Raw genomic sequence first — 15020 nt, forward strand, 5'->3', positions numbered from 1 at the left:
AAACTCATCATAAAGCTGTTCCTGAGCTCTTACAGGTTCTTAAGTATTTATACCTCAAACAAGCTACATCTATGATTGTCTGCAATGTGTTTGGGCACAAGGCACATGTTCAAACACATGATTTTCTAAGTTTTAGAAGGTGTATTTACAAACCTATCGCTAAAGACACACAGTAATTTCTGGGAACAGTCAAGATCCAAAGAGACTTTGTATATGCAACTCTTAACTGATTTTAGTATCCCTAAGAAGGTACTTTCTATTTTACAGCTCTCAAAACATCTTTCCAAACAGTTTTTTTTTCAACTTGATTATTAAGCACACAGCGTGATGCTTTCAGAGCAGTTCCTTGTAGGTGCATGTTTGTGGAGAGAGAAGTGAGGTGGTCAGAAAAACCAAGAGTCACCTGTCTCCCATCCACATTCCACACTCTCTGCCCAGGAAATTTCCCTCTTGATGACTTTCATCCCCTGCACAAGCTGAGTGCTGCCAATAGGGTAACTTAACACCATAAAACACGACTGCTGCTAAATTCAAGCTGGGTCCCGGATATCCTACCCATTACTGCAGCAGTCTGGCAAAATACCACATCTAAGGGCAGCACCTCTGGTCTGTCCTCAGACCTGAACACACAGAGGCGACCAAACTGAGGTTAAATTTGGTATTTGGTCAGCTATAAACATCAAAGTCTATCCAACAGCTCACTGAACTGAAACACTCCACTAAACCACAGACCACCTCAAATGGGCCAAGACCATCCATTTCCTGATGGTAAACCTGAGGCCAACTTCCAAACTGAATTATTACCACCTTCTCTATCCACCTCCATTTCTTTTCAGCAATTCTCCTCAAAACTTCTATGAGCTTCTCTCAGAAAACAAATTAACAATTCACCCTCCCCTCTGTGATGCTAACTACAACCCCTAAGGAGTTATTGGATGTACACAAGAATTTGGGGCAGCTCCCACCACAAGAAAAAGCGAAGCCATCAACTTACTGACATTTGTCCTCCCCACAGTTAACTCAGAGCTTCCAACAGTCTTTTTTACAAAAAGGAAAAAACAAAACACCAGAAATGGTGAAAGATTTTAAGGGTGCAATCTTTTCTGAGGAAAGCACATTAAGCTGTAGAGGGAAGGGAAGCAAAACACTTCCCCAGAACTGCACAGGCAAAGAAAACTGAACCTGACTCCATAGGAGCAGAAAAAGAAACAAAGCTGAAGGTTGACACTGCAATGTGATTTCCATTCCAGTTAGGCAAGTTGAAGTGCTCTGCTGGATCATCTCCACATTTTTGAACTTCTTTCTTGACTCCCAGGAGACACCTCTCACCCTTCCTTCTGTCCTCTCTCTTTTGAGGCCTCCATAGGAGTGCTCAGATCTTCAGAAAAATCTCCTTTTAGAGCACCCACAATCTGACTGATACCTGGAAAGAGGAGGCACTAAGTGCAGCATGGAAGCACTTTTTTCTGCACACCTTTGAGATGGAAATGTACTACAATCAAAGCTGTTGAAGGCCTAAAGGTATATAATTCCTCCACTTTTTATCAAAAAGACACCTCACTATGTTTTTTCCTGCAGGTACCACAGCAACCCATCCTAAAAGGTGTAACTGCTCAGAACAGTTGAATTGTTACTCCACAGTGAGAGGAGTTCAGCAGAGGAAAAAAAAAATTTAAAAAAATCAATATTCTTCTGAGAAACAGAAGGTATTTGAGTCACTTAAACACTTCTTAATCCATACATGGATGATTTTAGGGGATAGTGCTCAACAATAGCTATGCCTAGACAAGGACTGCAGCTCTATAGTAGAGAAGCTAATAGCAAAGGCATTAAACACAGTAATTTTAAATATCTCTCTCAAGCTAATTTCTGTGTCTCTCATCTACAGGCAGACATACAAACAGGTACACTTGCAACACGAAGAAAATATCCATTAAAAAAGTATCCCTCATTTTTGTTCCATCAAAGCCTAAAAGTCTTGAGGCTTAGTTACCAAATCCTGTGCTAGTAACAAACTGCAATGAGAATTACACCTGGCATTTTTCAAGTTCTTTCATGGCAATCAGTCTTTACACCTTCTGCTTTCAAGGACACAGCACAGAAAAATCTCTGCTTGAAGGAATCATGAGAACAGAGCCAGAAACAAAGCTCACAGACATGAAAAAGATTATTCTTCGATATTTTGTCCAGATAAACACTTTCTTCTCTCTCTCCAGCTCTTTAATGAGGTACTACATGAAATGTAAAAATTACCTGTCAAGTAAGTCAAAAAGCCTGCACAACTGGGCATTTCAGTGCTCAGGAACTGCAGCTGAAGTAATTAAACTAACAGAAGTGCAAGGCTTTCCTTGACCAAAGGAGAGAGGTTATTCTTTCTGTATTTTATGAGCCTGGAAATTCCTCAGCTATGTGAGCAATGGAGGCTGGAGCAGGAACTTCCCCCTCTCCCAGATCTGCCCGTGGTTTCTCCTGCCCCATGCCCCCAAATAAACCCCACTGCTGTGCTGCTGACAGTGCTGTTGTAGGTCCCTGTGCTGCTCTGTGGAATCATAAAGCCCATTCCTGATGCAAGTGCTGTGAACCCCCAAGCCCAAACCTCACTGATAGTGGGATTTCGCCCTGTCAGTCCCCGAGAGTCCAAAAGGGCAGATTTTGGCCTTGTTTCCTGGCACTGTTACAAGGAACACAGCACGGTGCTTGAAATTTTGAGTTACTTTGGCTAGCAGCTTGGAAATTTTAACAAACTCAAAACATTTTCAAGCTGTGAATCTGAAAAATAACAGAATTTCGTAACAGTGTTTTGCAGTTGTTTCACAGCAAAAAATGCTCTCACAACTTCATCAACAAAATGACACCAGCCATCAACCAGAGGCTTTCATAGGTTTAGGTGAAAAGACCATTTCCAGTTCTGTCTTAGCATAGGAATTTCTTCATGAAAGACAGCTTCAGGAAATGAAAGGCTATAGGTAAAGGAAAACTCATCTCAAACCATAACCAGTGAGGAAGTGGCAGCTCATCGCAAACCTAATATGAATGTAGATAATAATGTTTATTCATGGAATGGTTTGGGTTGCAAGACAACTGAAAGAGCACCCAACTTCATCCTCCTGATGTGGGCAAGGACACCTTTCACTATCCCAGGTTGCTCCAAGCCCTGTCCAACCTGGCCTTGGACACTTCCAGGGATCCAGAGGCAGCCACAGCTTCTCTGGGCACCCTGTGCCAGGGCCTCCCCACCCTCACAATCAGGAATTTCCTGCTAATATCTAAGCTAAATCTGCCCTCCTTCAGATAAGGCAGTTTCCTCTTGTCCTATCAGTATATGCCCTTGAAAAGTGCTACATGAAGATCCCATCCCAATAAAACAAGGACTGATATAATTTCAGAGGAAAACATCCTGCTGATGGGAATTAATCAGCATTTCACTTTCATAACAAGTTTCAACTCACGGCTACACTTCATTTCATCAGAACACACTTTCCTAGAATACAATTTACACATCCAAAGAAGCAGCCAGAAATCTTTCCATTGGGCCCTTTAGCCCTCCAGGAACTACTTGCTAGTTCTTAGCCACTGAAAAATAACACTTTCCAAAAACTTAATGTTGGAAGCTTCAGAATAAAAAATAAAAAAAATAAAGCTTTTAAAAATTCATTTAACTTTCCTGATGTAGTCAACCTTTAACTTGATTCCTCTGCTACTCTTGAGGTTTACTAAAGCCAAGCACTACAGTTGCTTCCAAAAGTAGCAGCCAGAAACCAGCCCAGTGAACAACCAAATCCTCTGCTTCTCTAAGAACAGGAAACCCCACAAATGATTACTGGATTCCCAGCCTGAAGCTTTCAGTTCCTGACAAACATGAGGAGATTCAGAAAGAACACACTGGAGCAAAGGGCCCAGAGGGGAGCCCCTACACAGCCACTATCATCAGAGTCTTGGCAAAGGAATTACCCAACACATCAAAACACTCCTAAATTCATCTAAATTAGCCAACAGGATCTTATCTCATTTTTCAGCAACTACCTCCTTGCTCTATTTTTAACCTTAAACAGCTAGTTTAAACCCAGTCATTCTTGTACTATCGCAGTAGGTAGGAAGGGAAAGATAAATTTAGTGAGCAATGAAAGGCTCCAAATCCTTGGATTAAATCCAACAACTGTAAGGCTCTTGTTCTCTCAGGCCTGCAGAAAGCAAGGAAAAGATATCCTTACCTGCTCCCACCACATGTCCCAGCACCTGGCCTTGGGGAGCACCCCCTCAACCCCTGCACCAGTCAAACCAAACATCAGGGGGTACAACCCCTCCCTGCCCCTGGGTGTCACCCTTAGCCAGAGGTGAGTGAGACATTGTGATAGGAGCAGCAGGGAGAGAGCAAGGGAGGCTTCTGCTGTTGCTTTATGTGTTACAACTGTGTTTGAGAACAAAACTTTTCAAGCTTTTCAAGACTAGATGGTTGTCAATATAGAAAATTTTACTGGTATTTAGCTTAGTTATTTATTTCAAGCTCTATACAGGAATTTATAGGAGGACAGTAAGCAGCTTCTCCCACAATTAGTTGATTCAACAGCTGTATTTCTTAAAATTGCTCTATTTTGCTTTCACTCCCCAGGATCTAAATTATGAAGCTACTATTTCTTATTAACAGGACTTCACTGTGTTCCAATCTAACCAGCCTAAAAGATGATGAAATGGAACAGCTATTGTGGATACTGTGCCTGAGTACAATGAAGTCACAAGTGCCAAGACAGGCACAAGTATCAGAAGAGATTATTTTCTACTCAGAATGCTGAAAAAATGCATTTACCTATCTTAATGAATCGACAGGGGAACATCTGTTCATCAATTTTATGCTTCAAGGTGAATGTTTCTTTGTTATAATCATTCTTTAAGCCACTGTGGGAAAAAATAAATAAGGTTACTAAATCTTACCTTGTATTTAAGGACTAGCTAATAAATGCAATCTAGGTCACGCCTGAAACACGCAGCTTGTTTCACACCACTCTGAATCATCAGTACACGTGCTGGACCCAGGCCTGGGCTGCTCTCCACCTACCTGTGCCTCCCTGGGAGGCAGCACTGGCATTTTGGGAGGGAATTGGCTTTGGATCAGTGCTGCTCCTCTGCAACTGGAACCCTGAGACTTCAGCTCCTGATGTGCTGAACTGCACTCTTCCATTCTCAAGAGGGAGATGGATCAGGTCTCAAAATTATCACCCTGACAAAGTGCTTTGTGATTCATTTATGGGCATTGCTTTTCAAAAATATCAAATACTTAGTATAATTTATAAAAAAACTTAAGTCCATATTTACTGAAAATACAAGTACAGGTCCCAAAATGAGGATTTTCATTAAACTTCAGCCGAAGTGGAACAATATTAAATGCCAATAAATTACTATGACTCTAAAAGACTTTTCCCCCCGCAATTGTAACAGCAATAAAGTCAAATTTGAAGACAGATCTATCTAAAGAGGGCAAAAGTGTGGGAAGGGTTGTGGATAGATTCTATATGGTCTTGAATGATACCTGCAACAAAGAATTTCCCATGTTTGTCCATGGCTACTCTTCTTGATTACAGATGAGGTACCTCTGGAGATGGACTTCTTATCTGTAGGCCCCCCAAAACACACCGGTTCTTGCTACTCTTTTCTCTTGCACTGCTGGATTTTAAATCTCACTTCCCTTTCTGAAACAGCACACTCCTTAAAAGGCCCTTGCAAATTTACATTAGCAACTACTCAGAAGTTCTGGATAACCTGAACAGCCCAAAGGCTCTTTTTTTAGTACCTATCAGTACAACTCTATGAAACCAAACTAAACAAAGGAAAATGCAAGTTTCCACTTGCCTGTTTGATTTATTTACCCATGTGAAAAAGGCAGATCAGCTGACTAGCTCAGATCTTCAAGGGTGCAACAAGGGTTTTGACATGGGGAGGTTACTTGGGCTTTTAAAAGTTACTTCAAAGTCCCCTACACCTGGGGAATCATTTCTTCCATGTCTGAAGCACATGGAAAGAAGGAACTGCAATCCAGCAACGCTGCACCCAGCACTCAGCTCTTCCAAATCCCCAAGAGCTCGCTCTCCACAAACTCTCTGTGGTTAGAGCAGGATAAGAAAGGCTCCTGGAGCGAGCATTGGGATTGCTGCTCTCTGACCTGACCACAAACATGAGGGCAGCCAATGGCAGGGTGACAACCACAACTCTGCCCCACTGCTGGCCATGTGTCTGCTGGGGAGCCAAGGGGGAAGAGCATTTTGGTCCAGCCTTTATGATTCCCAGAGCTGATGGAATCACATCTTACCTGGATAAGAGATCTGTCATATTCTCCTCGTTCATCCCACCAAAGACTTTAAACTTCTTTAAATTGCAGACATGTGTTTTCTCATATTTGCCAAATGTGATGCTCTGGACTATGGCAGGTCTTTCAAGCTTCAAAATCAAATACTGTGGAAGAGAAAACAGTGAGTTTGAATATTAAAGCCAAGGCTGCAAAATAAGCTAAGGGAGAAGCATTACAGACTCCAAATACTCAGTTTACAAAGCCAGAGAATAAAAGTGAAGATGAAGCCTCCCCATAATGGTATTTTTTCACTGATCCTGGAATGAAGGAAAGGTTTTGAAAAACACTATTTTTATATCAGTTTACCTAGGAAGAAGATTTGGTTGAACTACTTATGCCAAGCAATTCTATTCAGAGCTTACATACATTCCTTTAAGTTGGACTCAAGACTTCCTGAAATCTGGCAAATAGGATCCAACTACAGAGAGTGAAGATTCAAACGCCCACTACAGCCTGAAATGAAACCTAAACTGAATACACAATTAGATAAATACAGTATGTTCCACATGCTAAGAGAACATCAAATTACTTTTCCTCTCTGGGCTGATGCTGTTTAACCACTAACACAAAGTTTGGTGTGTGGCAAACAGCAGAACCAACTGCTTATTAACCATCCCAAATAAAACTGAGCCACTTAATTACAGAAAAGGAGCTTTACATGGAAAATGATGAAAACGCTCTCCCTTGTGAACATTTGCTCCCCTCTCACAATAGGTGGACACAATCTGTGTATGAGTAGTCAGATTATTTATACTCAAGCCACAGCTACCAGCTTCACCAGCACTGCTGGAGGAAGAGGCCTGTTCCCATGGAAAAGCAGGAGCAGGGAAACACTTGCACCATTCATCAGGGACCACCAAAATACCTTCCCTGACCAAACAGTTCCTGGGGGGAACCTGGAGACACGTTGGTTTTTTTTTTTCACTTTGCAGAATACATCGTTTTATATCTGAAAATAATGTGTTTCACTCTCTTCCCTGATTTCTCAGAAATAAGCAGTGCACCACAGAGGCAAAGCACAGAATGACAATTACTCATCCTGATGGATTTTGTTACAAAGCCCTGTCATCAGGACTCCAGCACAAGCAGATCAGCACGTTGTAGGACACCTCCCACCGCAGGCTCTGCTGGTGGCCCTGTCCTCCAAGCAGCAGCACTGCCAAGCCAGACATGATGCCTGAGTTTTGGACTTTCATCAGCATCAAGTACAGATATTTGCATCTGCATGGCTGCTTTCTGTAGATCCTGAGTAGTATCTCCTATGCTAAACATCTTAGGAGAGTATCTACTATCCTAGACAAGTCCATCAGTAGGGTAATCTTACCCTAGAAAGGTAATTTTTGAGAGAGCAGCAGAAAAAACTTGCTCATCCATTTAGTTCTCAGTCTTCTTATTTTTCTCTCAGCCCTATAAAGCAAATAATTCTCAATCTAGTAGCAGTACTGATATTGTTCTGGAGAGCATCAGGATAAAGGTTTGACCTCAATGGCTGGCTCCTACTATATTTACAAAAAGCTTAGATTCAGAGAAATACTTGTACACAGAGCAGTTAGAGATGAGGATGCAGACTGGATGGGTACTAACAGCAGATTTGCTGTTGAAGATGCTTCCAGTATCTCAAATTTGTTTTCAAAATTAAGAAAATAAACCAGAAGCAGCACTGTAAGGATACAACAGGAGAACACTTTAGTGCTTTTCCAAATGCTTTTAATGACAAATTTCTACTTTTGTGAAGAACACCAGCCACCTAAATGTCAGAACCCACCATTTATGCAGCAGTAAGCCATGCTGTTGTCTCAAAGTACTTCCCAAACTTCAGGGGAAAACACCCCACTAAAATTCTATAGAGAAAACTGATTTTCTAAAGAGAAAAAAGGAAAGAATAAGCAAAAGGACGGTCCTTTAATGAGCAAGGCAGCACTTGATACATGGCACAACCCGCTGCCAAAATTCCCATACAGAACAGACAGTACACAATGTCTAAGAACTCCTCCTACACCATCATATCTTCACTGCAGATTTCTCCCAAAGCTGGAAAAGTGAAGCCAGCACTACCAGCAATTGCAATTCTTAATCCTGCTGGAATCCCAAACCTAATGCCTGGGCCATGAACACATGCTTTCTCAAGTACCACACAAGATTTGCAAAAACTTGGCACAAACGTCATCCTGCGTTATTCAATTCTTACCCTAAATTAAGGGAGAGAAAACCAGCACTGCAGTTAAATCCTTTATGCCTGGAAGGGAGCGAGGCACAGCAATTACTCCCCATGGCCAGCAGTGATTTCTTAACCCTACAGACAGGAGAGGGAACTCCGTCACCCTCCTTCCCACTTCCACACATCCCACCACCTGCTGAGTCATGCAGACCTTACAGAAAATAGAAGCACAAAAGCTAAACTCAACCTTTTTTTGTGAATTATCTGCTGATTGATATGGAAACAAAGGACAGATTTGCTGTAAAAACCTGTGCCTAGATATGTGTTTTTCTGGTTTATAATGCAATACATACACATCAAACTGAAAGACTTTCAAACTAGAAAATACATTTAGATTAGCTATTAGGAATAAATTCTTTACTGTGAGGGTGGTGAGACCCTGTGGATTCCCCATCTCTGGAAGTGTCCAAGGCCAGGTTGGATGAGTGAGATAGTCTTGGAGCAACATGGTCTAGTGGAAGGTGTCCCTGCCCATGGCTTGAAATGAGATGTTTAAGGACCCTTCTAACACAAACTATTCTGTAATTCAATGATACATGTAAAAATAAAGAGATGTACTTTTTGGGTTTCTATATACGCACCACTGCCACTGTGTGGGTATCAGCGATGAACCTCACTGATGTTGAAAAAACACACTGCCTCAAGAGCTGCTAGCAGCTGGCTGCATGAATATTTCTGGACTGCTACCAGGATTTTAGCTGTGACAGACTATTCTCTGTAGCTCTAAAAGATGTGACAGAAGTGTCTGTAGGATCAAGTGATTTATTCAACCTGGATAGAGAACAAGTCTATGAGATTTCAGGCAAATACATCAAGATATTTGACACTTTTCCATTTTATTGCTGTGAGTAACATCAGCACATTTAATGTCCACGTATTCATGCAGTATTCCAAAAAAATCCAAATTATAACTGAAGTGTTTGTCCATTAGAACATGGCACACAGATACTAATTGGCATGACTGAGCAAAAACCTCAGCCCAGTTGTCAGGCCCCAGATCACAACACTAACAAAAAAGATGTTACAAAACACCAGAAGAGGAAAACTTCTGGTTTCTGATCCAACACATTTGTAAATATGCACAAAGAGCAGAGTAAGTCACACATGGCACTTCAGCAACACAACAGCTGCTTACAGTGCACCCCAAAAAAAAGCAAGTCCAGTCTTGTCACACTGGGAGCTGCAGCAAATTCCAAACTTTTTTTGAAGCTCTGGTCTGTGCTACCATTTAATGACAACCATATGCAGGCTGCTGCATCACACAACGGAGTGTAAATTTTATTAATGTACTTTAAATTAATTCCTGATACAATCTACAGAGCAGCATGGAAATCAGAGGAAAACTGGTCTTCAGATGCAAAACCGAAACCAATTGTCTGGACAATGCCACTAACTTTATGCATATGATCTTCAACTGTTCAAAATTCACAATTCCACAAGACTAGAATTGGCTGCCCAGGGAGCAGGTGGCAGAGTCACCATCCCTGGAGGTGTCTAAGAAACAAGAAGATGTGGCATTTAGCTGGACCCTGGCACTGAGAAGGTGGTGATTGGTAAAGGGCTGTGCTCTGATCTCAGAGATCTACTCCAACCTAATTGATTCTGTGATCAAATATGCTGAACTACATTCCAAACTGCACTACACAAGCTGCCTGTACAATTAGAGCCACACCATCTTTCACCAATTTCTTTTTCTTTAACCAGTTCTGCTCAAGCATATTTTTTGATTAGGGAACAATGAAACTTGCATTGCATGTAAAAATAAAACCCACAAAATAACAAAATAACAAGGGCTGTCCACAACACAAAAATCTCAATTGCTCTTGCAATAAAGTTGGTGGCTAAATAAAAATCTATGCTCTTGTTCTACATGTTATTAATCAAGCCACTCAGGGGAATTAAGTGCTCTGCACAGTCCTCCACATCAGACCATCACTGGAATCATCAGAATGAGCCTTTCTGACAGGGCCATGGTCTTCAGCATCACCAGCCTCATTGCTTCACACTTCCAATGTAAGCCGAGAACAGCATTAAAAATAGAACCATCAGCCCTCTCCTGCCTGAATAGGTTACTACATAACAGGTTTGTTATTAAATATACAATTTCTGGGTCATCTATTTCAAGACGCAAGAAAGATATCTAGTTTAATAAACAGAAAAACAGCTGTCAGATGTATTTCCTTTCACTGGCACTCATTCATAACCAACTGATGGCTTTCATAGCGATAAGAACTATTTAACTCTACCATAGCCATGAAGCCAGGAAAACCCTTTACTACATATAGTCATGTGGCAGCACTTCAAGTGCCTACACTTCCACTTTCATTTTCTTTCTCCTTTTAAAAAGGTTTGGTATGGACTTCAGCACTTTTACTGCATTGTCATTGAGCTTCTGAACACATCTTGATGTTTTTGCCTATGTTCTTCTGATTCATGCTCTGAAAAAGGTGCCTGGAAAAGTTTTGTTTCAGTCAATGAGGGAAGGGAATAAACCAATGTTTAGGGACTCACTCATATTTTTACCTTCAAGCCAGCACAGCATCATCACATCAGCAGGGAATTGCTAAACCATGGCATTAAGGTGAGGCACTGAGGAGACAAACACGAGTGATCAGGGCTGCAGAGCTTATTAAAATATCTCACATTGAGCATGCAGGACATCAGTCCTTGTGTTGTGCCTAAGCCCTGGTTTCAGCTAATAAAGCTGGGAACAAGGAGAGCTTTATTTCCCTGAGTTTTAGTTCGCTTCCTGTCCAGACCATTATGGCCACCCACACACTTGAGCAAGTGCGTCACCGCACGAGTGACCAGTTTTTAAATGGAGAGCTACCACCACAACACCTATAAAATGTTTTCCAGCTTCTTTTCCTATAGGATCCATGATGTTTATTCCAGAGATTAAAAGTCATGTGTATAAATCAACATTTTTTGGAATATGAACTATTCCAAAAGCTTGATTTTTCCTTAAATTCTCTCCTCACCACACTTATAATTCAGTCATTCACTGTTTCAACTGAAGTTTTCCAAGCTAAGATTCTGCTGTAAGAGCTTCAGCCGCTGGGAAAAAAAACCAAGGAAGCAGAACACCTATATAAACGTTTTTCCTGCATTTAATTTGGCAGTCTTTCAATGGACAAGGTGCAAGAACTATTTTGATCAAAATGCAACCAAATCTGGAGTTCTTTCATCTGTCAAATATGAGACAACACAAATGGGAACTGCTTCTATATACACAGAAATAACAAAAACTGCACTCTTTGCACACAGGACTCTTCTGCAGATTTTAATTCCCCACTTCCTCTTTCTAGCTGATTTTTCAACAGAAAATTAAACCATAAAAAATGCTTTACATGAATAATTAAACACTCAGATTAGAAACATGAGAATTAGCTGCAGTATATAGCACTTTATATAGTACAAAGGCACTGCAAATACATCGTCTCTCTTACTCAGCGCTCAGGATTGGGCTTGCTGAACACATGAGCAGCTACACAGTACTTTACATTCTCATTATTAGATATAAAGATTCAAGCAAGAGGATACAGCAACATGGTCTTTTCCAGTCAGGCAGCTAGATTTTCTGTTAGTTTTGTCTTTAAGTAAGAGACTAAAACTCAAATACTGTCTTGCCAATCTCAGTTACCACATGAGGATTTGGGGTTTTTTTTGCAAGCCAGGCCTTAATTCTGGATACCTAATATATGTCTTGGTATGTGACACACAGGTAGACAATGCCAGTGTTAATTCATCTCTCTCCTACCAAGAAGTTTGGGTTAAATGCCTTGCTTAGCATGCAGAGCAGTGCCCAACTCTCCAGGGTTGGAGTCAAGTCATTCTGCAATATTATCTCCATTCAGGTCACGACTTGTACACATGAAAATTTTGGAAGACATCTCTTTAACAAGCTCGTGTGGTTTGTACAGAAGTCTGCCACTCTAATTAATCCCTGCTTAATCTACATGTCTGAGTATAACCTGCATCAGTCCTTGTCATCCTTAAGTATAAATTGGGAATATTCTAAAGCATCCACTTACAGGAGGTGCGTTTCCATTCCAGAATCAGATTTTTTAAAGGGCTGAATGTTCATGATGGCTCAGAAAATTAGAGTGAATTTGAGCAACAACTAAGAGTACATGGCTCATGAAAAACCCAGTCCAAAGACACACCATGAGCCAACCTTGCCTTGGGAACAAAAGCACCCCAAGAAAAACGTGCTTCCTGCATAAAAGTAAAGGATGGCACAGGCTGGGATACAATCCATGCTCAATACTCACTACTCTGCAATCCATAATTCCTAGATAGACTAAACTGCTTCAGGCTATGGATTAAAATTCTGCATTGTTTATCAAAAATATAAATAAGTAAAATAATCAAATTCAAAGACCAGTAGATGCACAGAAGCATCAAGAGGATCAATATCAGTCTTCACAATCCGGTTTAAGGAATACAAAGGATACCTTTCCTTCTCCTCTAAAAAGCCCAAAAACCTAATTTTACAGACACAATGACATAGAAGGATTGAACAGAAAATCCAGGTGAAAGCTCTTCAGTGGCATCAGATGACCTGCTGCTCTAGGGAGCCTCCAGCACAGACTCTGGATCTTTAACACAACTCCAAGACAAAGCAGCAAGATTCACCTGGAGAAAGATCCTGTGAGATTTCACTCATGAGGAATACTTGGATTAACTAAGTAGATAAGCAGAACTTTGCATAAGAGGGACACTGTGCAAATCACTCTGCTGTGTATCAGTGCTTTAAACAAAGAATTGAAAACAAGCAGCATAAGAGACATAGAAGCTGATCAAACATGTCAGAGTAATAAGGTACAGATCTAACACAGAGAGAAGGAGAATATTCACTGGAAAAAAAAAGTGGAAAAGACTATTCTGAATAATCTAACAACCTTAATAATAGCAAGAAAGCAAATTAGATGCTAAAATCAATACAAATCTTATTTTAATAAGGTGCTTAACCAGCAGAAGAGGTGACATTTGTGTCTCTAACCAGAGGCCACATTTCTGAACGTGCTATAAGGAGAAACAAATAGCAGCTCCTTAGATGTGGGATTCAAGGCCAAGAACCTACAACAGCCTCCAGTAGTGCTGACAAAGGGGGACCTGCACGCCTCATTAGCAGCTTAATCTCACCATAAGGTTTGATTATTTCCAGCATGACCATGACTGCCAAGGAGGAAACCTGAAACTTCCCCCACAATGAAGCACTTCTAGAAAGATCACAAATTGCTAGAAATGTAAATATCTCATGTACCAACAACCTGCATTTTACTCAGGGAAGGAAGCCTATAAATACATCCATGTCAATAGCAGCAGCCCATATTTCAAATAAAAACCCAGCATTCATTACATAGAGCAGCACACACTCAGGAGCTTACCTGGGGAGGATAATTGCTTTCTGAAGACCATCTTGAGGACTGATCATTTGGTCTATCCACCAAGATATTCCTAAGAAACGAGAAGCCAAAAGTAATTTAAGTAACAGCTGCATATTTTACATCTCCAATAAATGTGCTGTACATTCAGATCAGTAACATTCTCATGCAACTAATAAATCATTAGGTACAGACTCGGGTTTTCCCCCTTTTTTATTAAAGATTTTCTGAATTGCTATTTTACAGGACCCATCAAAATACGCCTTCAAGCTTTGTGGTTGTGAAACAGAGCTCCAAGTTGCGAAATAAAAAAAATTCAAATTGTGACATAAATGTAAAACAGATGAATTTACATAGGCCTAAGTCTGTAATGAAGTGGAAAAAAATGGGCTTATACAACTCAGTAGGGTAATAACTTTTCAGTAAGGTGAAAATGATGAGCAGTTGGAGGGTTAGTAAGCCAAAACCCCTTCTTTAGTAGATAGGCAATACTGGAGGGAGAGAAAGGGCTGCTAACCCACTTAAACTTTCCTGGAGCATAGAAAGATGACCACCAGAGCCATGCCAAATTTTAACAAGTATTTTTCACGAGCTGTAAGCCCAGAACAAGACACAAAAAAGTAGAAGTTCAAGTCTTCAACCAGCAAAATTGAGTTGCTTTCTTCACTTTGAAATAGTACAATACTTAGGTATTTAATAAATTCAAAATAGTTATTTTTTTAGCTAAAATGAAACAGATTCATCATGACAGTTACATGACACATCTGCTTTCTCTTCTATAACCATGCAGTAAAGCTCACATCCCAGATTAAACTTAAAAAAAACCCTATAAATCCCTAAAATATATATAATTATTGGCAAGGTGACAATGCACCACCTGCTGGACAGGGCTTGTGAGCTTCACCACTTCCAACTAACGAACTCGTCAGCTCATAAAACTTATGTAAAAAGAAGGAAACAGTCATCAAAAGGCTTCTGCCATCTCCATCTGCTGTGTAGGAGGAAAAGAACACGAGCATCTGGATTACTACAAAGGGCTGGAGGAAAAAGCACTCCAAAAAAAGCTCCAAAG

The 15020-nt window shown here is 40.7% G+C and overlaps 1 protein-coding gene across 3 annotated transcripts in view; it reads right to left on the reverse strand.

The window, feature by feature from the left end:
* MKLN1 (muskelin 1) overlaps positions 1-14091 on the reverse strand; it is an 81714-nt gene extending 67623 nt beyond the window's left edge. Inside the window, exons 1-3 of one of the 3 annotated variants that reach the window (XM_014310392.2) lie at positions 13952-14091; positions 6302-6444; positions 4805-4893 (exon numbers count right to left, since the gene is read on the reverse strand). In XM_014310392.2, the coding sequence (XP_014165867.1) occupies positions 4805-4893; positions 6302-6336 (124 nt within the window). In that variant the 5' untranslated portion in view covers positions 6337-6444; positions 13952-14091. Of the gene's footprint in view, positions 1-4804; positions 4894-6301; positions 6445-8528; positions 8588-11081; positions 11101-13951 lie in introns of those variants that run through there. The other 2 variants (XM_031063697.1, XM_031063696.1) reach the window with 2 other exon arrangements.
* Positions 14092-15020: the final 929 nt, after the last annotated feature.

This window comes from Geospiza fortis, unplaced genomic scaffold (genome assembly GCF_000277835.1).
Source record: "Geospiza fortis unplaced genomic scaffold, GeoFor_1.0 scaffold129, whole genome shotgun sequence".
NCBI classification, from domain to species: domain Eukaryota; kingdom Metazoa; phylum Chordata; class Aves; order Passeriformes; family Thraupidae; genus Geospiza; species Geospiza fortis.